A 16189-nucleotide genomic window follows, 5' to 3' on the forward strand; every position below is an offset into this window, starting at 1 on the left:
AATGAGCTTTTATAAAACCGTTTGGCATGCAAATTAAGCGAGTTATGACGAAAATAAGTTAAATGGAATTTAAAAATTGAATGGTTTGGAATTTTTTCAAAAAATCTCAGACACTATTGGATCACCGAAAGAATTTTTTATAACTAAAATTTAGGTTTAATTTTATTGAACATTTTTCTTTTTCTTTTTTTTAAACTCACATAGCTTGAAAAGTAAACGAGATATGAGCGCTTAAAGTATTGATTTTATTTGTAAGGGAGAGTCTTTTTTACCCTTTAACATCAAAATTATTCGAAGTAAAAGGCCTAGAAGGCTAGAAATTTCCTACAAAATGATGTATGAATGAATGCAAAAAGCTTCAAAGGAAGCCGAGTTATTATTAAAAAACCGAATACATTTTTCTAGAGATAATGCTCGAAAATCATGAAACGTCTAAGTTTTGATCTTTTTTTTTTAACCAAAGGTGCTCGGTTTTTTAAGACTGTAATACGTTAGTATCAAATTTAGTTTTTAGTAGAAAACATTCCTGTTTTTTATTTCTAAAAATGTAATTAATTACATTTCATCGCGAAAGTGAAGTTAGTTGAATTACGTATTAAGTACATTAACATTCGATTTATAATTTCAATCTATGATTTTGATTGAATTTTGATAATATAGAATCATTAATGAATTTTTAACAATATAAAGTCGAATTTAATTTATTTAACTGATGTATTGAGATAGAAGAAAGTTTGAGAATTAATTTTTATATTGTGTTATTATTTTTGTACTCATTTGTCTTATGTTTATAACTACTTCTGATAGTGGTAAGGTTCGTCGACTGTTTAATGTTATTGCCTCCAAGAGATGCAATTAGTGAATAACTACATCAAGAAATAATAATTTGGTAGTTTACGTGAGTATATTTAATAGTCCAAGAAAATGGGCCTTCAAATGCTTATTCTGAGTAGACTTCTGAATATTCAATATATTATGGTGAATTCACCATACAAAATGACTGCTGTGGGCAAACAATTTGGTTTGTTTTCGAATCCAGACTCTCCACGAGGCTAGACACGAACCTGAGTTCGAGAGTGTGAACGGTGTCCTCTCGCCTTTCTGTCGCTCTTCTTCGTCTTTACCATTAGACGGTTCACTCATTCGTCGAGAATGGAACCTAACCACATTTTTCGAAGTTTACATCGACGATATCATAAATAAATAAATTATAACGAGTAAGTCATGAACAAAAATAACACAAAGTGTTATAATGTGACAAGTAAAGTGATTAACTCTTGATAATCGTAGTGATATTATTTTTGATGATTATCAATGATGATTATTATTATGTTGACAAAAATTGATGATATATTCTTTTCTTTTACTGACAATTACAGATAAAGTACTCATAGCAGACTATATGCGAGTAATGGTCATTAATCATTCGGATGCAATATATTTGCATCGTTCGCTTTGTTCCTGGTGCAAAAATCAAGGCTATAAGTAATAGCATTCATTATTCGCTAGTAGAATAATATACTATATAATCACATTTCATAAATATTTTCAACCTTTTTTTGGTAACAATCGCAATTTTCTGTGAGCCACCTCAACTTTGTAAATATCAGAAATAGCAGAAAACTTTTCATGTACAGTTTCTTTTCTAGCGTTCACTATTCTCAGTTGTTCAAAATAGGGTACTTGCTTTTGAGAAAACAATAGTTTTGGATAGTTTATATACAACTTTTATTATCTTTGTTTTTACCTCTTTAGTCAATATTTTTAGAGAAAAAAATTATTGAAAATTCAAAAATTTTGTGGGTAGTTTAAACATTTTAGTAATGCCGCCATATTGCATGACGTCATAGGTATAAAATAAGCACTGAACATATGATACAGATAGATACGACAGTTATTTTTTCGGTTATTCTAAAATAAACGTTATTACTAAGCGTTGATTAATCTGAAAAATAATATATAAATTGTGTTTTGTGCCCCTACTAGAATACCTGATAAACTTTTTTTATGATGCCAAGAAATTCGAACATACAACAAAAATGGTTTGAAAGTCGTTTTGACGATCCTGTGAGATTATTTTAAAGTGAATAAGATAACTTATTTTAATATTTTATAGTAACTAAGTTTATCACGCTTTTTATTTTTAATGTAATTATGTAATAATCTAAGAACATAACCTATAAAAGGTATTCTTTATTCTTATATATAGAAAAATGTTATATTTTTACGTAACTAATAAATAAAAACTATATTATAACAACACACGCTACGTTGCCGGCAACGATAACCTCGTGATCATCAAGCAGACAACTACTAAATGTTTTTATTAAACCTATCACGTCACAATTGAAAACAAATGACAATCGTTTCTTTAATTAGTTGAAAATTTTTGCGATTTTCAATTAAATATTTATTTCTGACCTAATTTCATATCAAGAACTAATAAAATAAAAAGAAAAAAAAATTAAATTCCGAAAAAAACTCGTTTTATTGATTTTTTCATTTTTAATCCGGAAATAATACCAAAACATTCTTGACAGATTTATTTTAAACATTTATATTGAATATTCGGGAATTCACTTAAAATTCGCATTTGAGAACCTGTTTCTTACACTATAATTGTTGATGTTGATCAACAAAATTTTAATAATCATGTTCAAAGGATATTTCATCCGTTACATGGATGCAACGAATTTGCAGACAGATTTGAGGACTGATACAATGGTTGTGTAACAAATTAACAACTCTAATCAGGTGCGCTACAACTTGTGACGTTTTTAATGCGTTAAGATAAGGATACGCCTACTCGGGACGGGGATATTTCAGGTAAACGAAAAGGTAGTCGGAGTACATAGTGACGGATTCATATTACCTGGAATTTAGTACCTAATCCACTTTGTAAAGCTGGAAAATCTAAAAATTAAAACTTAGAAATTCTAAATTCTTACCCTACACTTGCATTTGGTTGAAATTCTACCACCAATGTAGCCACCACCCTATGTCAAATTAAAATAATAAATTCGTTGCTGCGTTCTTCATTCTTCAAGCAGATAACGTCGCGTCGTGTGGGTGTTTGTGATAAGGTAAAAATGTCATTAATAATTGATTTTGTGCTATGTCTGCAGGGAAACGAATTTTTTGTAATTATTGATTTCAAATTTAAAAAACAAAGATTACAATTATGTGGAAAAATTCTTTGTTGCTGCTCATTCAAAAGGATTTGTTTTTTTATTTTCAGAAAGCGACTACAACTAAGTCATATTTCTTACTGTAAATATATATTTTATTTTTTTTTCACTTTATAATACAATAAATAACTTGATTGATATTATTTCTGTTACATCATTATTGCAGTCCGTCCGGCCTTTCTCCCGGCCGATTTCCTTCATATTTTTTGACTTATTTGTGCCTAGACTTATCACCAAGCATTCAAAATCACTCAACATATGCCCTCTTTAAGTTATATTCAAACATGACTCTTTTCCGATGTTTTTATAGGTTTCTTATCTCATATCTCGAGTTCTAATTGAGTAAGTAAATCGGGCTCTTTCATTTGAGATCTAATATGAGTGAATTGGTTAAGTCTGTAAGTAATAAACTTGACTTTCCGTTTGAGGTAGCAAATTCGATTCATAACCGTTAACCTAAAATTTTGTTATTCTTTTCGACGTGTGTACTGCTTATTATTTTCGAGATATTTTTGTGGTTTTGTTTGTAAACCCGTATTTAAGGACGTTATTATGGAAAATTACGAGAAAACACACAAAGCCAAAAAACCATCATGAACAGAAACAGAATAACCTCAACATCTCGCTCTAACCTTATACGTCGAAATCGCGTGACAAACGTAAACAGATGTGATTGGATCTTTTGTATTGCTAGAATTCGTGTTGAAAGTCACCAACGGTAGACCGATATGCAAACGACAACGTCAAACGGCAACTATCAATGGTCTTATACATTTCAATGTTTTTAATAACAGCGAAAGTCAACGGCAAACGGAAAGTCAAGTTTATGAATCGATCTTTAAGCGCGGAGATCCAGCTTGATTGTTGATTTTTTGACTGTGCATTGATACTTTTTGTATCACACGACGACAAAAGTGTTGATTGATTCTAAGATGAAGCTAAATTGCCGAACAATCACAAACGTGTGAATCTAATTGTGTTTTAGCAACAAACATGGCGGAAATATTTGACATAAAAATTGCAGCCTCCTTATCGCCTAATCGCCTAATATGGATGGCGGCGGAGATGCAATCACACAATTGATTGATGGAATTGAACTCTATAGCGAAATGTTAGACGATGATGGTAAAGCGATGCCTACCAAGCATATTCTTAAGGTTGAATCAACGCGTCTGGAATCATCTTACTACCTCACAAGGGCCATCATTGCGACATGAAAGTACCCAAAAACATTGAAGATTATGGAAGAAATGTCGAAAAACTTTGATTTAACCTAATCTTAATCTCAAAATAGTAATTCCTTACCAATTCTTAACTCGTTTAATTGAAAACAAAGCTATAAATGCTTTAGCTGGGCTTAGCTTATTCTCATTATTTATCTATACCACACTTTGTGAACAGACGATCTTCGTACATAAAATAAATTAGCGGTTTAATTGAAATATGGAATTCAGAAAATTCGTACGCCATAAAAATAATTTAATTTACGAAATTTGTCTATTACTATTTTGCGTTATATAAACAAATTGTACCGGGTTTCGCAAGAATATTATTTATACTACTAGAGACTCCAGTGCGGGTTTATTACAAAATTATTACTACATACTAAAGGAAATTGGTAACGGCAATGGTATGAAGTTATTTAGTATAAGTGGGGTTAATAATCCAATCAACTGAAGTGTGCAACAAAAGCATTAATTAAAATTCTTTTTCTCCCTTTTGAGAAAGTTTAATAAAAATGTGGGATGAATTAGAATCATAAATATATTAGAACAATTCGATTTTCAAATAGTAACAGGCTGGTGATAAAAATATTTTTTGGAACTTATGATTATGATCTGAATGTTAGAAAATTAACCAGGATCATGTTCATTGTTGTTCGGTATATGATCCAGTTAATCGGGTCGTATGAAAGGATCAATTCTACCGTGGAGAACCGGTGGATCAGCTATTAGGAAAATTAAACATTATGATTAAAATCAAACACGATTTTCGGAACAGGATCCACAAGTTAATAGAAAATCTACCTGACCTCAGATCATTGTTTCGAAGAAGTCCTAAAATCATAGGTAAGGTGACATACGAGATTCAGCAATGGAGATGTATCAGAGAAAGCAATGCCCAACTAATCCAAAGATTTCAAAATAAAGTGCTGAAGGTCATCATTGAGGTACCCTGGTATTTTCGAAATACAATGGAAGGTGGGTAATCACTCAATGTGCCAAGAGTCATGAACAACGGCTCTCAAAACACGTGAACATTAAGGCAATCCAGTTCCTCAACAACACCAGACTAGAGATAAGAATGAAGATGATAAAACTTTTTGAGTTAGTGTTTGGGTTAATTGTAATACAATTCAAAGAGCTTCCACTTAGTAAGACCGTCAGTTTTGAAACATTTACATCAATTTAGGATAGAATAGAATTGCCAAGGTTATGGAAAAAGTCATTAACCAGCAAATCGAGAGTACATCCACCAAAACGGCTTTCGTATGTATAGATCAATCAGGGATCTCCTGTCAACAATGTATAAACTGAAGCTGTAAAAACTCTAAGGAATCCCAAGGAATCTCTAGTTTTCTTAGAGATCGATCCATTTTAGTCTTCATCTATGGACACACCTTAAAAGAGTTCGTGGTAAACACTGGTTTTCTCCAGAAATACATATTGCTCACAAAAAAGCTAGCGCTGCAGCTCTAGATATTTGATCATACTAGAATAGTCATGGATCGTAAATAGCTAAACTTCACAAAAACTTGAAGATCTCTGTAAGACGGAAAAACTGTACACCTCGCAACAGTAATCAACTACAACTTCCACGAATACTTGATTTAGTACAAAGAAGCAATTTCACTTATAGGTGATCAAGATTTGATCGAATTTAATAGAGTTCACCTTCTTGTTCTTGGTTTTAACATAAAGCAAATATTTGACAATTTGATTGTTTTTTAAAACGCTGAAACAGTTATTTATCTCTCTGTTGAATAGTCTAAGATTCCTCCTAGACTTTCTCAATTATAAATTATACGATCCTCAATTATAAAAGTATGATTTACAATTGCATATCAATTATTTCACTATAAATATTATGAAAATAAGTTTCTAATATCCAAGAATTGTACTTTTCACCCAAAATTAAGTTATGTAACCAAAGAAAAAAGAGATAGAAAAGATAATTCGTGTATGTCTCATAATTAGTATAAATGAATTAACCTTAATTAACATTCAAATAATAGATACTTAAATAACCTTGAGAAAGCTTCGTGTTGTTAACAACTATTATTAAGTAGTGGACTATCACGGCATCTACTGAAAGCAAAATATGGAAAAAATACGGATAGTTGAGTTAGTTAAACTGTGGTTGATGTTTTATTGTTTTTAGTATACTTTTATCTATATTTAAAATGCATTTGTGCACGTTTCGCAAAACTCAGTTCAATTATTTTCACTACAACGTCGTATTTTCGAAAATTTAAGTTTTTTTTTTCACTTTCCAGATATAAGTAGAAAAACTAATGAGAAGCTGATGAATTCATGAACCAGAATCATGACTAAAGATTAAAATATTGCTATTGACTAGCAATGTACGTTTCTCAACATTAAATTTATGATTGAAAATATCTTTTATGTTTAATATCCAAAATTGAACAGAATACTTATTAACAAATTTTTTATTTTCCAAAATAACTAAAAGTCGCTCCCCATTATTTAGATCCCGCATTGTTTAGCAAAATTTCCAGTATCTCTTTGCGAAATTCGTAGTTCTCATTCTTCCCCTTAAAACGAACTTTAGGCACTTAGCCCTCATTATCTCCATGACCTTGATGTTCGACTTTTAATAATGTATCATGAAGAGCATGATGTCAATTAACCTATTTATCGATATTAATAACCTCAATGGCTCGCAATTGTGAGGAGAGGTTTGTAATCACTGACAAGTTTCGACGTTATTCCTTCTCATCAAAGCGGTATAACAAACTTTCGGTCGGGCTTGAGACCCGAACTAAATAATACATTTTGGAAATATTGAATTTCGAAATTATTTCAGAGGTGAATTGTTTTGATTTGTTGTGTATGACGCAAACCTTACCGGTAGTGTATATGTTCCTTGAACAAAATAGTTTGGTGCTTTTTTCAATACGAACTAATTGATTAACATTACAACAGAATATATTTTGTTTATTCATGTGTAAAAAAAATTAACAACGATCTGGTCGTTCAATACCATCGAAATATACATAAACGAATTCATCATCTTTTATTTTAGACTGCAAATCGTGTATAGCGGAATTTCCACAATCTGTCAAACTAAAATCAAAAATGTAGAATCCAGGTGAGTTTTTCATAAATTTCCGCAGATCGAAATTTTTAATCGCTTTCGCAGGTGCTCTGAGTGATTCGAGAATGCTGTTTCCTTTGAAAATTTCTGCGTCTAACTTGTTTAGGTCAGTATCCAAAATATTGAGTTGAGTTAACTTCTTCAATGGATCCAGCGCACCAATTTCTATTTTTTCTAATGGGTTGCGACTTAAATTCAAATCGGCCAATTCTAAAAAAATTATTATTTTAAGTTAATACATAAATATTTATATATTGATACCGAGTTAGTTTGTTAACGTATCAAACGCGAACTATTGAAAGAAATTGGATGTTTTTCAGCCCCCTCTATAATTCATGTTAACTTATTTTGAAAACTAGACAGTAATCCCTCAACTTTTTATGCAGATATTTACTAATTATTCATATACAGAGTATTGATGTAAAAATTATCTTTCTCAATACTCTAGATTATTTCCTGAGTACGAGGATTATTCAATGGAAAAACTTATGTTCGTTCTATCAAACCACTCTTTAAAACGGCATATTTTCTTTCTTAACAATTTGTTGATAAGTTTCATAATAACGTAGTTGTCCCACTATACGCTCACTCTATGTATAGCAATTTATGCAGCTCTTTTTTCAATACTAATTGTCGAACTTGTGGTCAATATTTCTGATATAAGTTTGGCAATGTTGGAGCAGTTCCAACTACTCATCTTTACTTAAGATGCTACCAATAAAAAAGATCTACGATATGATTTCCAAGAATTCCTGCCCAAACATTAACTTTTTTAGGATATTGCGTATGTTTTTCTCTCATCCAGAGAGGATTCTCATTAGAGCAATAGCGTCAGTTTTGACGATAAACACGATCATTAAATGTTAATGTGCTCTCATAAAAAATAAAATATCTTCTAATAAGAAACGACATTTGAATTATTATGTTAGTGACTTTATAACTTGAATTTAGGAATTTATCTGGTTTCTCTAACAGTTATAGTTACTTCACAATTATTGAATATCAATTCCTTGTAACGACTCGGCCAATAAGCTACGTCATCATCGCCGATCGCTTGACTAGAGAAATAGTTTTCCGTAGAACGTATTATCTGCTATTTTAAGTATTTTCTTGAAATTTCTGTTCAAAATATTCGATATAAATATTTTATTGTGCCAAAATGTACAAAATCGATAATAACTACACCAAATAAAGTGTGCCAAAAGGAGAGAAAATACAGAATTCACATATGTAATGATAAGAGACAATAAAATAAATCAAGTTCTTTACAGTACATATGATTCGTTTTGTTGTCAAGATCAATTCGAAGTTAATTTTTAATTACTTATCCAAGAAAATATACCTAGAATCGTGTCTATCGTACAAGATCGTTTCAACGTTAGTCCTGTTAGGTATTTAGCTATTTTCTCGTTTTTCAAAGTAGCAGTCCATATAATTGTACAACCTAAGTTATTTAGTAACAATGAATGTTTTAATTTCTGATCACACTGTATATTTTCGCATTAAATAGAATAAAATCACATTGTATAAATAGTTTTCTCACATTTTGATAGGTTTCCCTCTACATTGTTATAATTTAACACTTACCTGGTACATCTTTAAAGATATCCTTCGAAATTGTTGTAATTGTTGAATCTGTAATACTGAGTAACGTTAAATTCTTTAATCCTTTAAGAAACTGTTCATTCAGTGTAACGTTTTGCTGTTCTATGTCCAAAATTGTGAGATGAATCAAATCTTGGAACGCTCCATTCGATATTTCCATTCGATTTTTCTTCAAATAAATACGATCTAAGTTTTTACAATTTTTTAACGAATTTCTATCGAAACTAGGAATAAACGAGTCGCTTATATCCAAAACTTTTAATTCTGGTAAAATTGGGAGCACAAATTTGGATAAAGCGCAATGTTCTGAAAAACAAAACAAAAGAATATCATACATTTTACTTACGGATGAGGTTTAACTTTGAGAGATTGACACTTTCGCGAAGTTTTATACCTGATGGATCATGGCGCACAGTTCAGAGATTTTAATAGCAGCCTTACCAATGCACGAATAGTTAACTTTCTACCTCGAAATTGGTCCAAACTCAACGTAATTTCGCCCAAGATATAAAAAATTTATATGACTTTTCCTTCTTCTTACGACGCCGTCTTACTTCGCACGAGAAACCGCAGATCTGAAAATTTCTGTAGACGTCTGTCCGAATCATCTGCGCAAGTCTTTCAGCCGTGAATATTGTGTACGGCCGACCATTTTCCTTTTATTACCAGGCATAGAATCTCATATCGCTCGTCTCAAATTATATTCTCTCCTTGATTGTCGTTATCCATTTGCTGTAGGCTCTATGTTTGTCTTATATTCCGTCCAAGATATCCGCATCCATGGTCCAACCTTTGCATCCGTATAGAAAAACAGTGAAGCATTCTGGTCCAGAGTTCGAGGCTGAGGTTGCGGTTTAGCAGAAGTGTCCTCATGTTCTCAGAGTTTTCCGCGCTTGCTCAATTCTTGTTCTGATTTTGGGTCGCATTGCTGGTTGAGGAGCGCGCCCAGGTATCTTAGAGAACACAGTGTACAATTTTGTGCAGTGGTTAATTGATTGCGCTTAGAAGAGAGAGCTGCAACCAACGCAATTTTCGTGATATTTTCATTACCCTTTTCACTTCTAGTATTACTTTATCCATTATCCATTAGAATGCGTTTATGGGACTATTTTAGTCAGTTGCAGCAATCATATGCTGAAAATCTTGAGCTCTAAAATGGAGCAGAGCAGGGAAAGCTTCACTAGCCCAACTATAGAAGGGCGTCGCAGTGAAAAGATTTTAACAACTTCAGTAACTCCCAAAAATTGGTTCGAGATTTTTTACTGCACATTCCCTTCAGCGATATCCGTAGACTTCCAACTTTCATGTTGATTTAAAGCAAGAATTTCTATTCTAGAATTTGCAAGTAAACTTGCCGAGGTTCTTCTGAAACTATGTTATTGGGCAGTTTTGAAAATTCTGCAATTTTTTCCAATCGTTTGGTTGATAGATTTTCCTGATCTATAGCAGACAAATTAACATGTCTGATCTGTTTTAGGGCGTAACGATATATTTTTGATAAATATCAATAGAATTTCTTGAAGTCACTTTTGGTTTTCCTCTATAGGGTGGAAAAATACTTTTCCTCTCAAAGGAAGTTTCACTTTCTTCAACTAACTTTAAACACATTATATATTACCTATATCTATTGTTTGTATGTGATTTATATTAGTAAAGGAAGTTTCGTCAATCTTTCCACTGGAATTAGCTAACTGTAGAGAGACTACAGTACTTGTATCTGGTACTTTAGATGATAAAGGAAGTTCGCCTGTTAATCTGATGTCCACGCAATTGATATAAGTGAGGGTGCTGATGGTTTTTACGGAACATGTATTAGACTCTACAGCTACTGTTATTGGATACATACAGCCAAGTAGAAAACATAACTTCCAACTAAAACAGAATCAATACACTCTTAATTTGTTTTGTAACAAATAATTCAATCACAAGGTAGATGAAACGTTTGATAACAAAAAAAAACTAACATGCACGTTAGGGGATGCTAAATTTAATCTAGCTATCTTTTGAAACTATAACTTTTGGTTATGCAGTATTAGGGATTAAAGAAATGGACTAAATTAACAACTCAATAAAGAAATAATGTTAATAACTCATTTATTCAGTTTGGTTAAAAAAATACTATTTTAATTATACTTAGAGGGTCTTTATCTTGAATTTCTGCTTAACGCGTTGCTTCATATGATGAACGGGAAAGTTCCCGAATTTTTTGAAATTAATTATTACAGCCAGTGAAGTTGAAAATCAAGTGTAACATGCGAATTATTTGAAACTAAATGGATTTGCATGAAAATTTAGAATAAGTTTCGTCTTAGATTCAATATCAAAAGTGACAGTGACATAAGTCCGATTGACCACTAAATGAAAAAAAAATTAGTTTTGACAATTTTACTGGTAAAAATCTTTTTGAAGCACGAAGATTAAATAGTGTTTCAAGTTCTCGAACGTATTTTATATATTTGATGCTTACAATTCCTTATGTAACCCTCAGAAACAATCACTTTGCAAAAAATAATATGACAAAATTGCTTTTTAAAGATTTAATTCAATTAAATAGTGGAATTATTCAAAATAAAAAAGATTTTGAAGATAATAAAAGAATTTTCAACCATTAAACCCCTAAAAACCACCCTTCTATTGAGAAAAATCAGAAAAAATGCTTTTTAAAAAAATTAAAAGCTTCAACGGTGCTTGTTATTTGAGATAAACATTTCTTTATTTTTCATAAAACGTAATAGCACAAATCAAATTATTAAATGTAAAAATATTTGAGCATAAACTAACCGTAAACTTTAACGTTTATAATTAGCTGCTTTAAATTTTTCTACGTCATGTAGGAGCCAAGTAATTACCGATAAAATCAGAAAAATTCAATTTTGCATTATATTGACGATAACTTTTTAAATATTGATTTTTTGCAAGAAACTGTAATAACCTTTTTTATAGATCTTTCAAAAACAAATCTTTTTATATTTCTCTTTGTTCAAAAGTTGTAGCTTTATAAACAAGTTAATTGTTTATAACAAATTACTCGACCAGGTTTGGGCTCGGCACCCTCGTACTTTTGAAGTCAAACTCGAAAGTAAACTGGAATTACAGTGGATGTCTGTATGTACACGTAAAAATTTTCTTGATTATATTATTATATGAAATTAATAATAACATAAGAACTCAACCAACCTGAAAATATTTGAACTTCAATTCATGTCAGCCTATGTCACAAAAAAGATCAGTGATAATAAGTTTGGCTGATAGATCTATCCAACTCAGATCTGAATTTAGATGCATTGAAAGAAAATAATTATCTGGAAAAAATGTTAAAGAACATATACAAGAAAAGCAAATATTTCACTAAAAATCAGAATATCAAAAATCAAAAGATGTAATATTATGTATCATGTACCTTTTACTAATTGTGACGCTGTCTACATAGGGCAGACATCTCAGTATCTATAAAATAGACTAAAAGGTCATCACTATGAAGAAAAAACAATAAAACGAACCACGAAATATTAAAAAAGCATAAATTCAATTATAAAGATTCAAAAATTCTGGGAACGGAATCTAATACACGAAAAAGAGAATTTTTACAAATAGTTCACATTCATAAGAACGAAAAAGCTATAAATGAAAAAAAAGACCTTAATAATTTAATTAAAATTATAAAATTTTGTACACTCTAATTTAATTGATGAAGTATTGCTACATATTTGAGATGTAAGAACTGAGGAAAAATTAATTCAATTTAATAAGAGACCTAAAATCAAGAACATTTAGAAACATTAACTATGTATGTAAGTATGTACAATAACTGCCTATATAAACGTTTCCCCACGCAGCATGAATTTCAAAGCTATAGTATCTTATAAAATGCATTTTAAAGGAAATTTCAAGAGCTACGAGTATAAGCTCATGTAAATGAAAAATCTTTTAAGCCCTTTATTTTTGAAGGAAAAAGACTGAAGGGCTCGAACCAGGTCATTTTTCTACTACTTTTCTACATACTTTGAACGGCAATATCTCTATATTAAAAAAAAAAACAAATATTGGTTAGGGAAAAAGCTACATTTTTGGACTTTATAATTTTTCACGTATCTTTGATAGTTACAGAATTATTATACAATTATGGCAATTTTTTTTAAAAAATTCAAATTTTACCGTACTTTTTTCAAAGAATACATATTCTAAACTGTTATAACTTCAGGATAGTATGAATAAAACCTATTGTAAAAGGTATATGTTTAATTTTAATTATTGTGGAAATAGTACAGCTGTAACTGCTCATTTTTCTTTAAAAACTATGAGCGACCAATTTATTTTTGACTATAACTCCTTTAATTTTGGTCCAATTTACTTTTGTATATGCTCATTTCAAAGGTATTTTTGAGTACTACAAAAAACATTATAAGCATTATGCATGTAAATTTAACCTCCTTTCGGTTATTTGAAGCTGAACCCATCCATTCCAGTATTCTTCCAAAAATAAATCTCCTTTCACTAATCATATATAGCTTTGTATTGGACGTAAAACATTTTATAAAAAATAATTCTTTGTGTTTTTTCATAAACTATAATTTTTTATCACACTTTTTTCAATAAAAGGCGTAGTTTTTGAGTTATTGGCGAAAAGTACTTTGAAAACGTTTCTTTTTCACTCAAAATTCCAAGTTTTCAATAGTGAATAACTAAAAAACTATTAATTTCTCGAAAAACTTCTTCAATTATTTTTTACTCAAAATTTTATTCTCTATTGATTTGTGCTATTATTTTTTAAAAATATTTTTCACCCCCGAGAAGGGGTGTCAACTCCCAAAGATGTAAAATCATCAATCGACGCTGACACTAATGATTATTGATCTTTTCTCTAACTTTTTACCAAATTTCAAGTAAATCGGTTCTGTTTCAAAAAATTTGGAGGTGAAAAGCTTCACTGACTCCACTAAATAACGTCAAAGCTATTACTCATTTGTTTGGGGCATATATAACAAAAAAAAACAAAAGTTTCTACTCACATATTGCAGATATATTTCATCATTTTTTTAAATCGGTAGTTCTCTCACTGATACTGCTTTGACATCAATATTATTGAATAAATATTGTTCTAGATCGTATAAAATAATTGAGACAAAACTATAATTCATAAGAATATGTGGCGTGATAACCTAAACTTTATCCTAAAGATCATGAAGGTCACTCCAAGGAGGTCAACATCTACTTAACACAAATCAAATTATTCTGTAACCAAGTAAATATTTATCTACTAATATGTTTTCTTCATATTATTGGATATGTAAACATTAAATTCGGAGTTCAAAGGACAAATTAATTGACACAGTAATATTTAACAAAACATTCGTAGTCATTTTTCAACTATTACTAGTAGTTTTATTATCTTCGTTATTGAGTACTTTGGAATTTATTTAACGTTACTTTTGTAATTGAAACATATTTTACCATGAGCTTGTTGCATATTGAACTCTGTAATAGAGATGGAAAGTATTCGTTTTTGTTTATTGACAAACTGCACTGCAGAATTGATGCATATTTCGGAAAATAGGAAAATCCAGTTAAGAATTGAACAACTTTTTGAGCGTTAGGTAAAAGCACAGTTTTTGGATGGAAATAACTTCATCCAAAAACTGATGGGTTTTTAATTTAAAGCATTAGCTTTAAAAGTCAATTTATAGACGCATGAAATAATTAAATTCTGCCATTTTCGCTTTATTTTCCTGATGTGGCGTAAAGTAATTTTCACAATCTAAGAAAATGCTTTGCTACCTAAACCTATATAAGATTCGATAAAACCCAAAAGTGGTAGCTGTCGCTTAGATTAATATAAAATATGGTATCAAATAGATTAAATTGTGATCAAAAATTTTATTTCAAGTGAGCTAAGAATTTTTGCTGTGCCACAATGGATGGATTTTTGAGTATGTAGGAACTACTAACATGGATTCCATATCTTCCATAATCTTTCATATCTGTCAAAAGCTGACAAAACGTAGTATAAAGAGCCGTAACTGATCCCTTCTATTCATAAATCATTGCAGATACTTCTTTAGTTTGTACGATAAAATAAAAATTAGATCAACTGCGAATTTAGCCAAGGACTGATTGAGGACGAGCCAAGATTTTGTCTATTCAGTAATGGTGATTGTAGTAGCGTGCAAAGACGTCCTGGCGAGTGATATGGTATTTGGTGATATTAGTTTGAAGTCTCACGATTGAACAACTATTAGACAATTAAAATCGGCAGGCTAGAACTTCACACCTTCTTGAGATGGAATATTGCTTAGATTAATCTAAAAATATGGTATCAAATAGATTAAGTTGCATTCAAAAACTAAATTACAAGTATGCTAAGAATTTTCGCTGGGATAACCTGTAAGTAATTCGAAATTAATTTACAAATTTCCTTTTTTTCGTCCAACAAATGTTTTCATTCCCAAAAAGCGACACTCTAAGTATCTATGATGCTGAAGGAGAATCGATAAAGTCGAGAGAAGGTTGTCTAAAATGTTTTCAACATCCTCTTGAAGATGTCAACACTAATCAATATAAGCTAGGGACACATTTGAGCATACGTTAAAGTTTCAGTTATTTTGGACGGTTAGTTTCCCTTTGACAGTAGTATAAGTTAATCTTTTTTAGATTAGATAGGGATTTGCTTACCTCTTCTGGCAAGTGAGTATCGTAGCCTCGGTGCTCGGTAGTTTTCTTTGATTCCTTACAAAAACAACATGAGCTGTCTAGAGTTTCCCCGATATTCTTCAGATAGTAGTTTGCCGGACAATGTAGAGTAGTTTTTGTTCAATAAAAGGGACGAGACCAATTGGTGGAATAAGAAAGAAATCTTTTCGATTGTTTTAGATCTGGGGTTCTATCCCATGTTTCTGATTTCTTCTCGTTTTCTCATTTTTTCATGACCATGACATTATAACTTTTTGGGAAATTTATTAAAGATTGTGGTCCGCCTTTTTTCACCAGATGATTGGCCTGTTTATAAACGTGTACTGAGTCGTTATTAGACACGAAGCCTCTGCTTTAAAATTTACGTCCGT

At 30.9% G+C, this 16189-nt stretch overlaps 2 protein-coding genes across 5 annotated transcripts in view; one reads left to right on the forward strand and one right to left on the reverse strand.

The window, feature by feature from the left end:
- LOC130895705 (cerebellar degeneration-related protein 2) overlaps nucleotides 1-16189 on the forward strand; it is a 171589-nt gene that overhangs the window by 101400 nt on the left and 54000 nt on the right. The window lies entirely within an intron of this gene.
- On the reverse strand, nucleotides 7340-14381 carry LOC130895709 (toll-like receptor 7). 2 transcript variants are annotated; one of them, XM_057803186.1, is made up of 4 exons: nucleotides 14141-14381; nucleotides 10750-11003; nucleotides 9114-9437; nucleotides 7340-7736 (listed from the first exon to the last, which is right to left on the reverse strand). In XM_057803186.1, exons 1-4 carry the CDS (start codon nucleotides 14161-14163, stop codon nucleotides 7387-7389), a joined length of 951 nt encoding a protein of 316 aa, XP_057659169.1. In that variant the 5' UTR covers nucleotides 14164-14381; the 3' UTR covers nucleotides 7340-7386. The 2 variants fall into 2 exon arrangements, with proteins under 2 accessions (XP_057659169.1, XP_057659170.1); XM_057803187.1 differs by lacking the exon at nucleotides 14141-14381 and adding an exon at nucleotides 12309-12439.

Source organism: Diorhabda carinulata, chromosome 6 (assembly GCF_026250575.1).
Source record: "Diorhabda carinulata isolate Delta chromosome 6, icDioCari1.1, whole genome shotgun sequence".
In the NCBI taxonomy this organism is placed as follows: Eukaryota; Metazoa; Arthropoda; class Insecta; order Coleoptera; family Chrysomelidae; genus Diorhabda; species Diorhabda carinulata.

Excerpts from the sequence above, each read along its gene's own strand:
- LOC130895709 (XM_057803186.1), bottom strand. The coding sequence starts at position 14,163 with ATGATGAAATATATCTGCAATAT. Across the intron at positions 11,004-14,140 it reads ATGAAATATATCTGCAATAT|TTGGAAGTTATGTTTTCTAC; the intron begins GTGAGTAGAAAC and ends ATTCTGTTTTAG. Across the intron at positions 7,737-9,113 it reads TATCTTTAAAGATGTACCAG|AATTGGCCGATTTGAATTTA; the intron begins GTAAGTGTTAAA and ends TAATTTTTTTAG.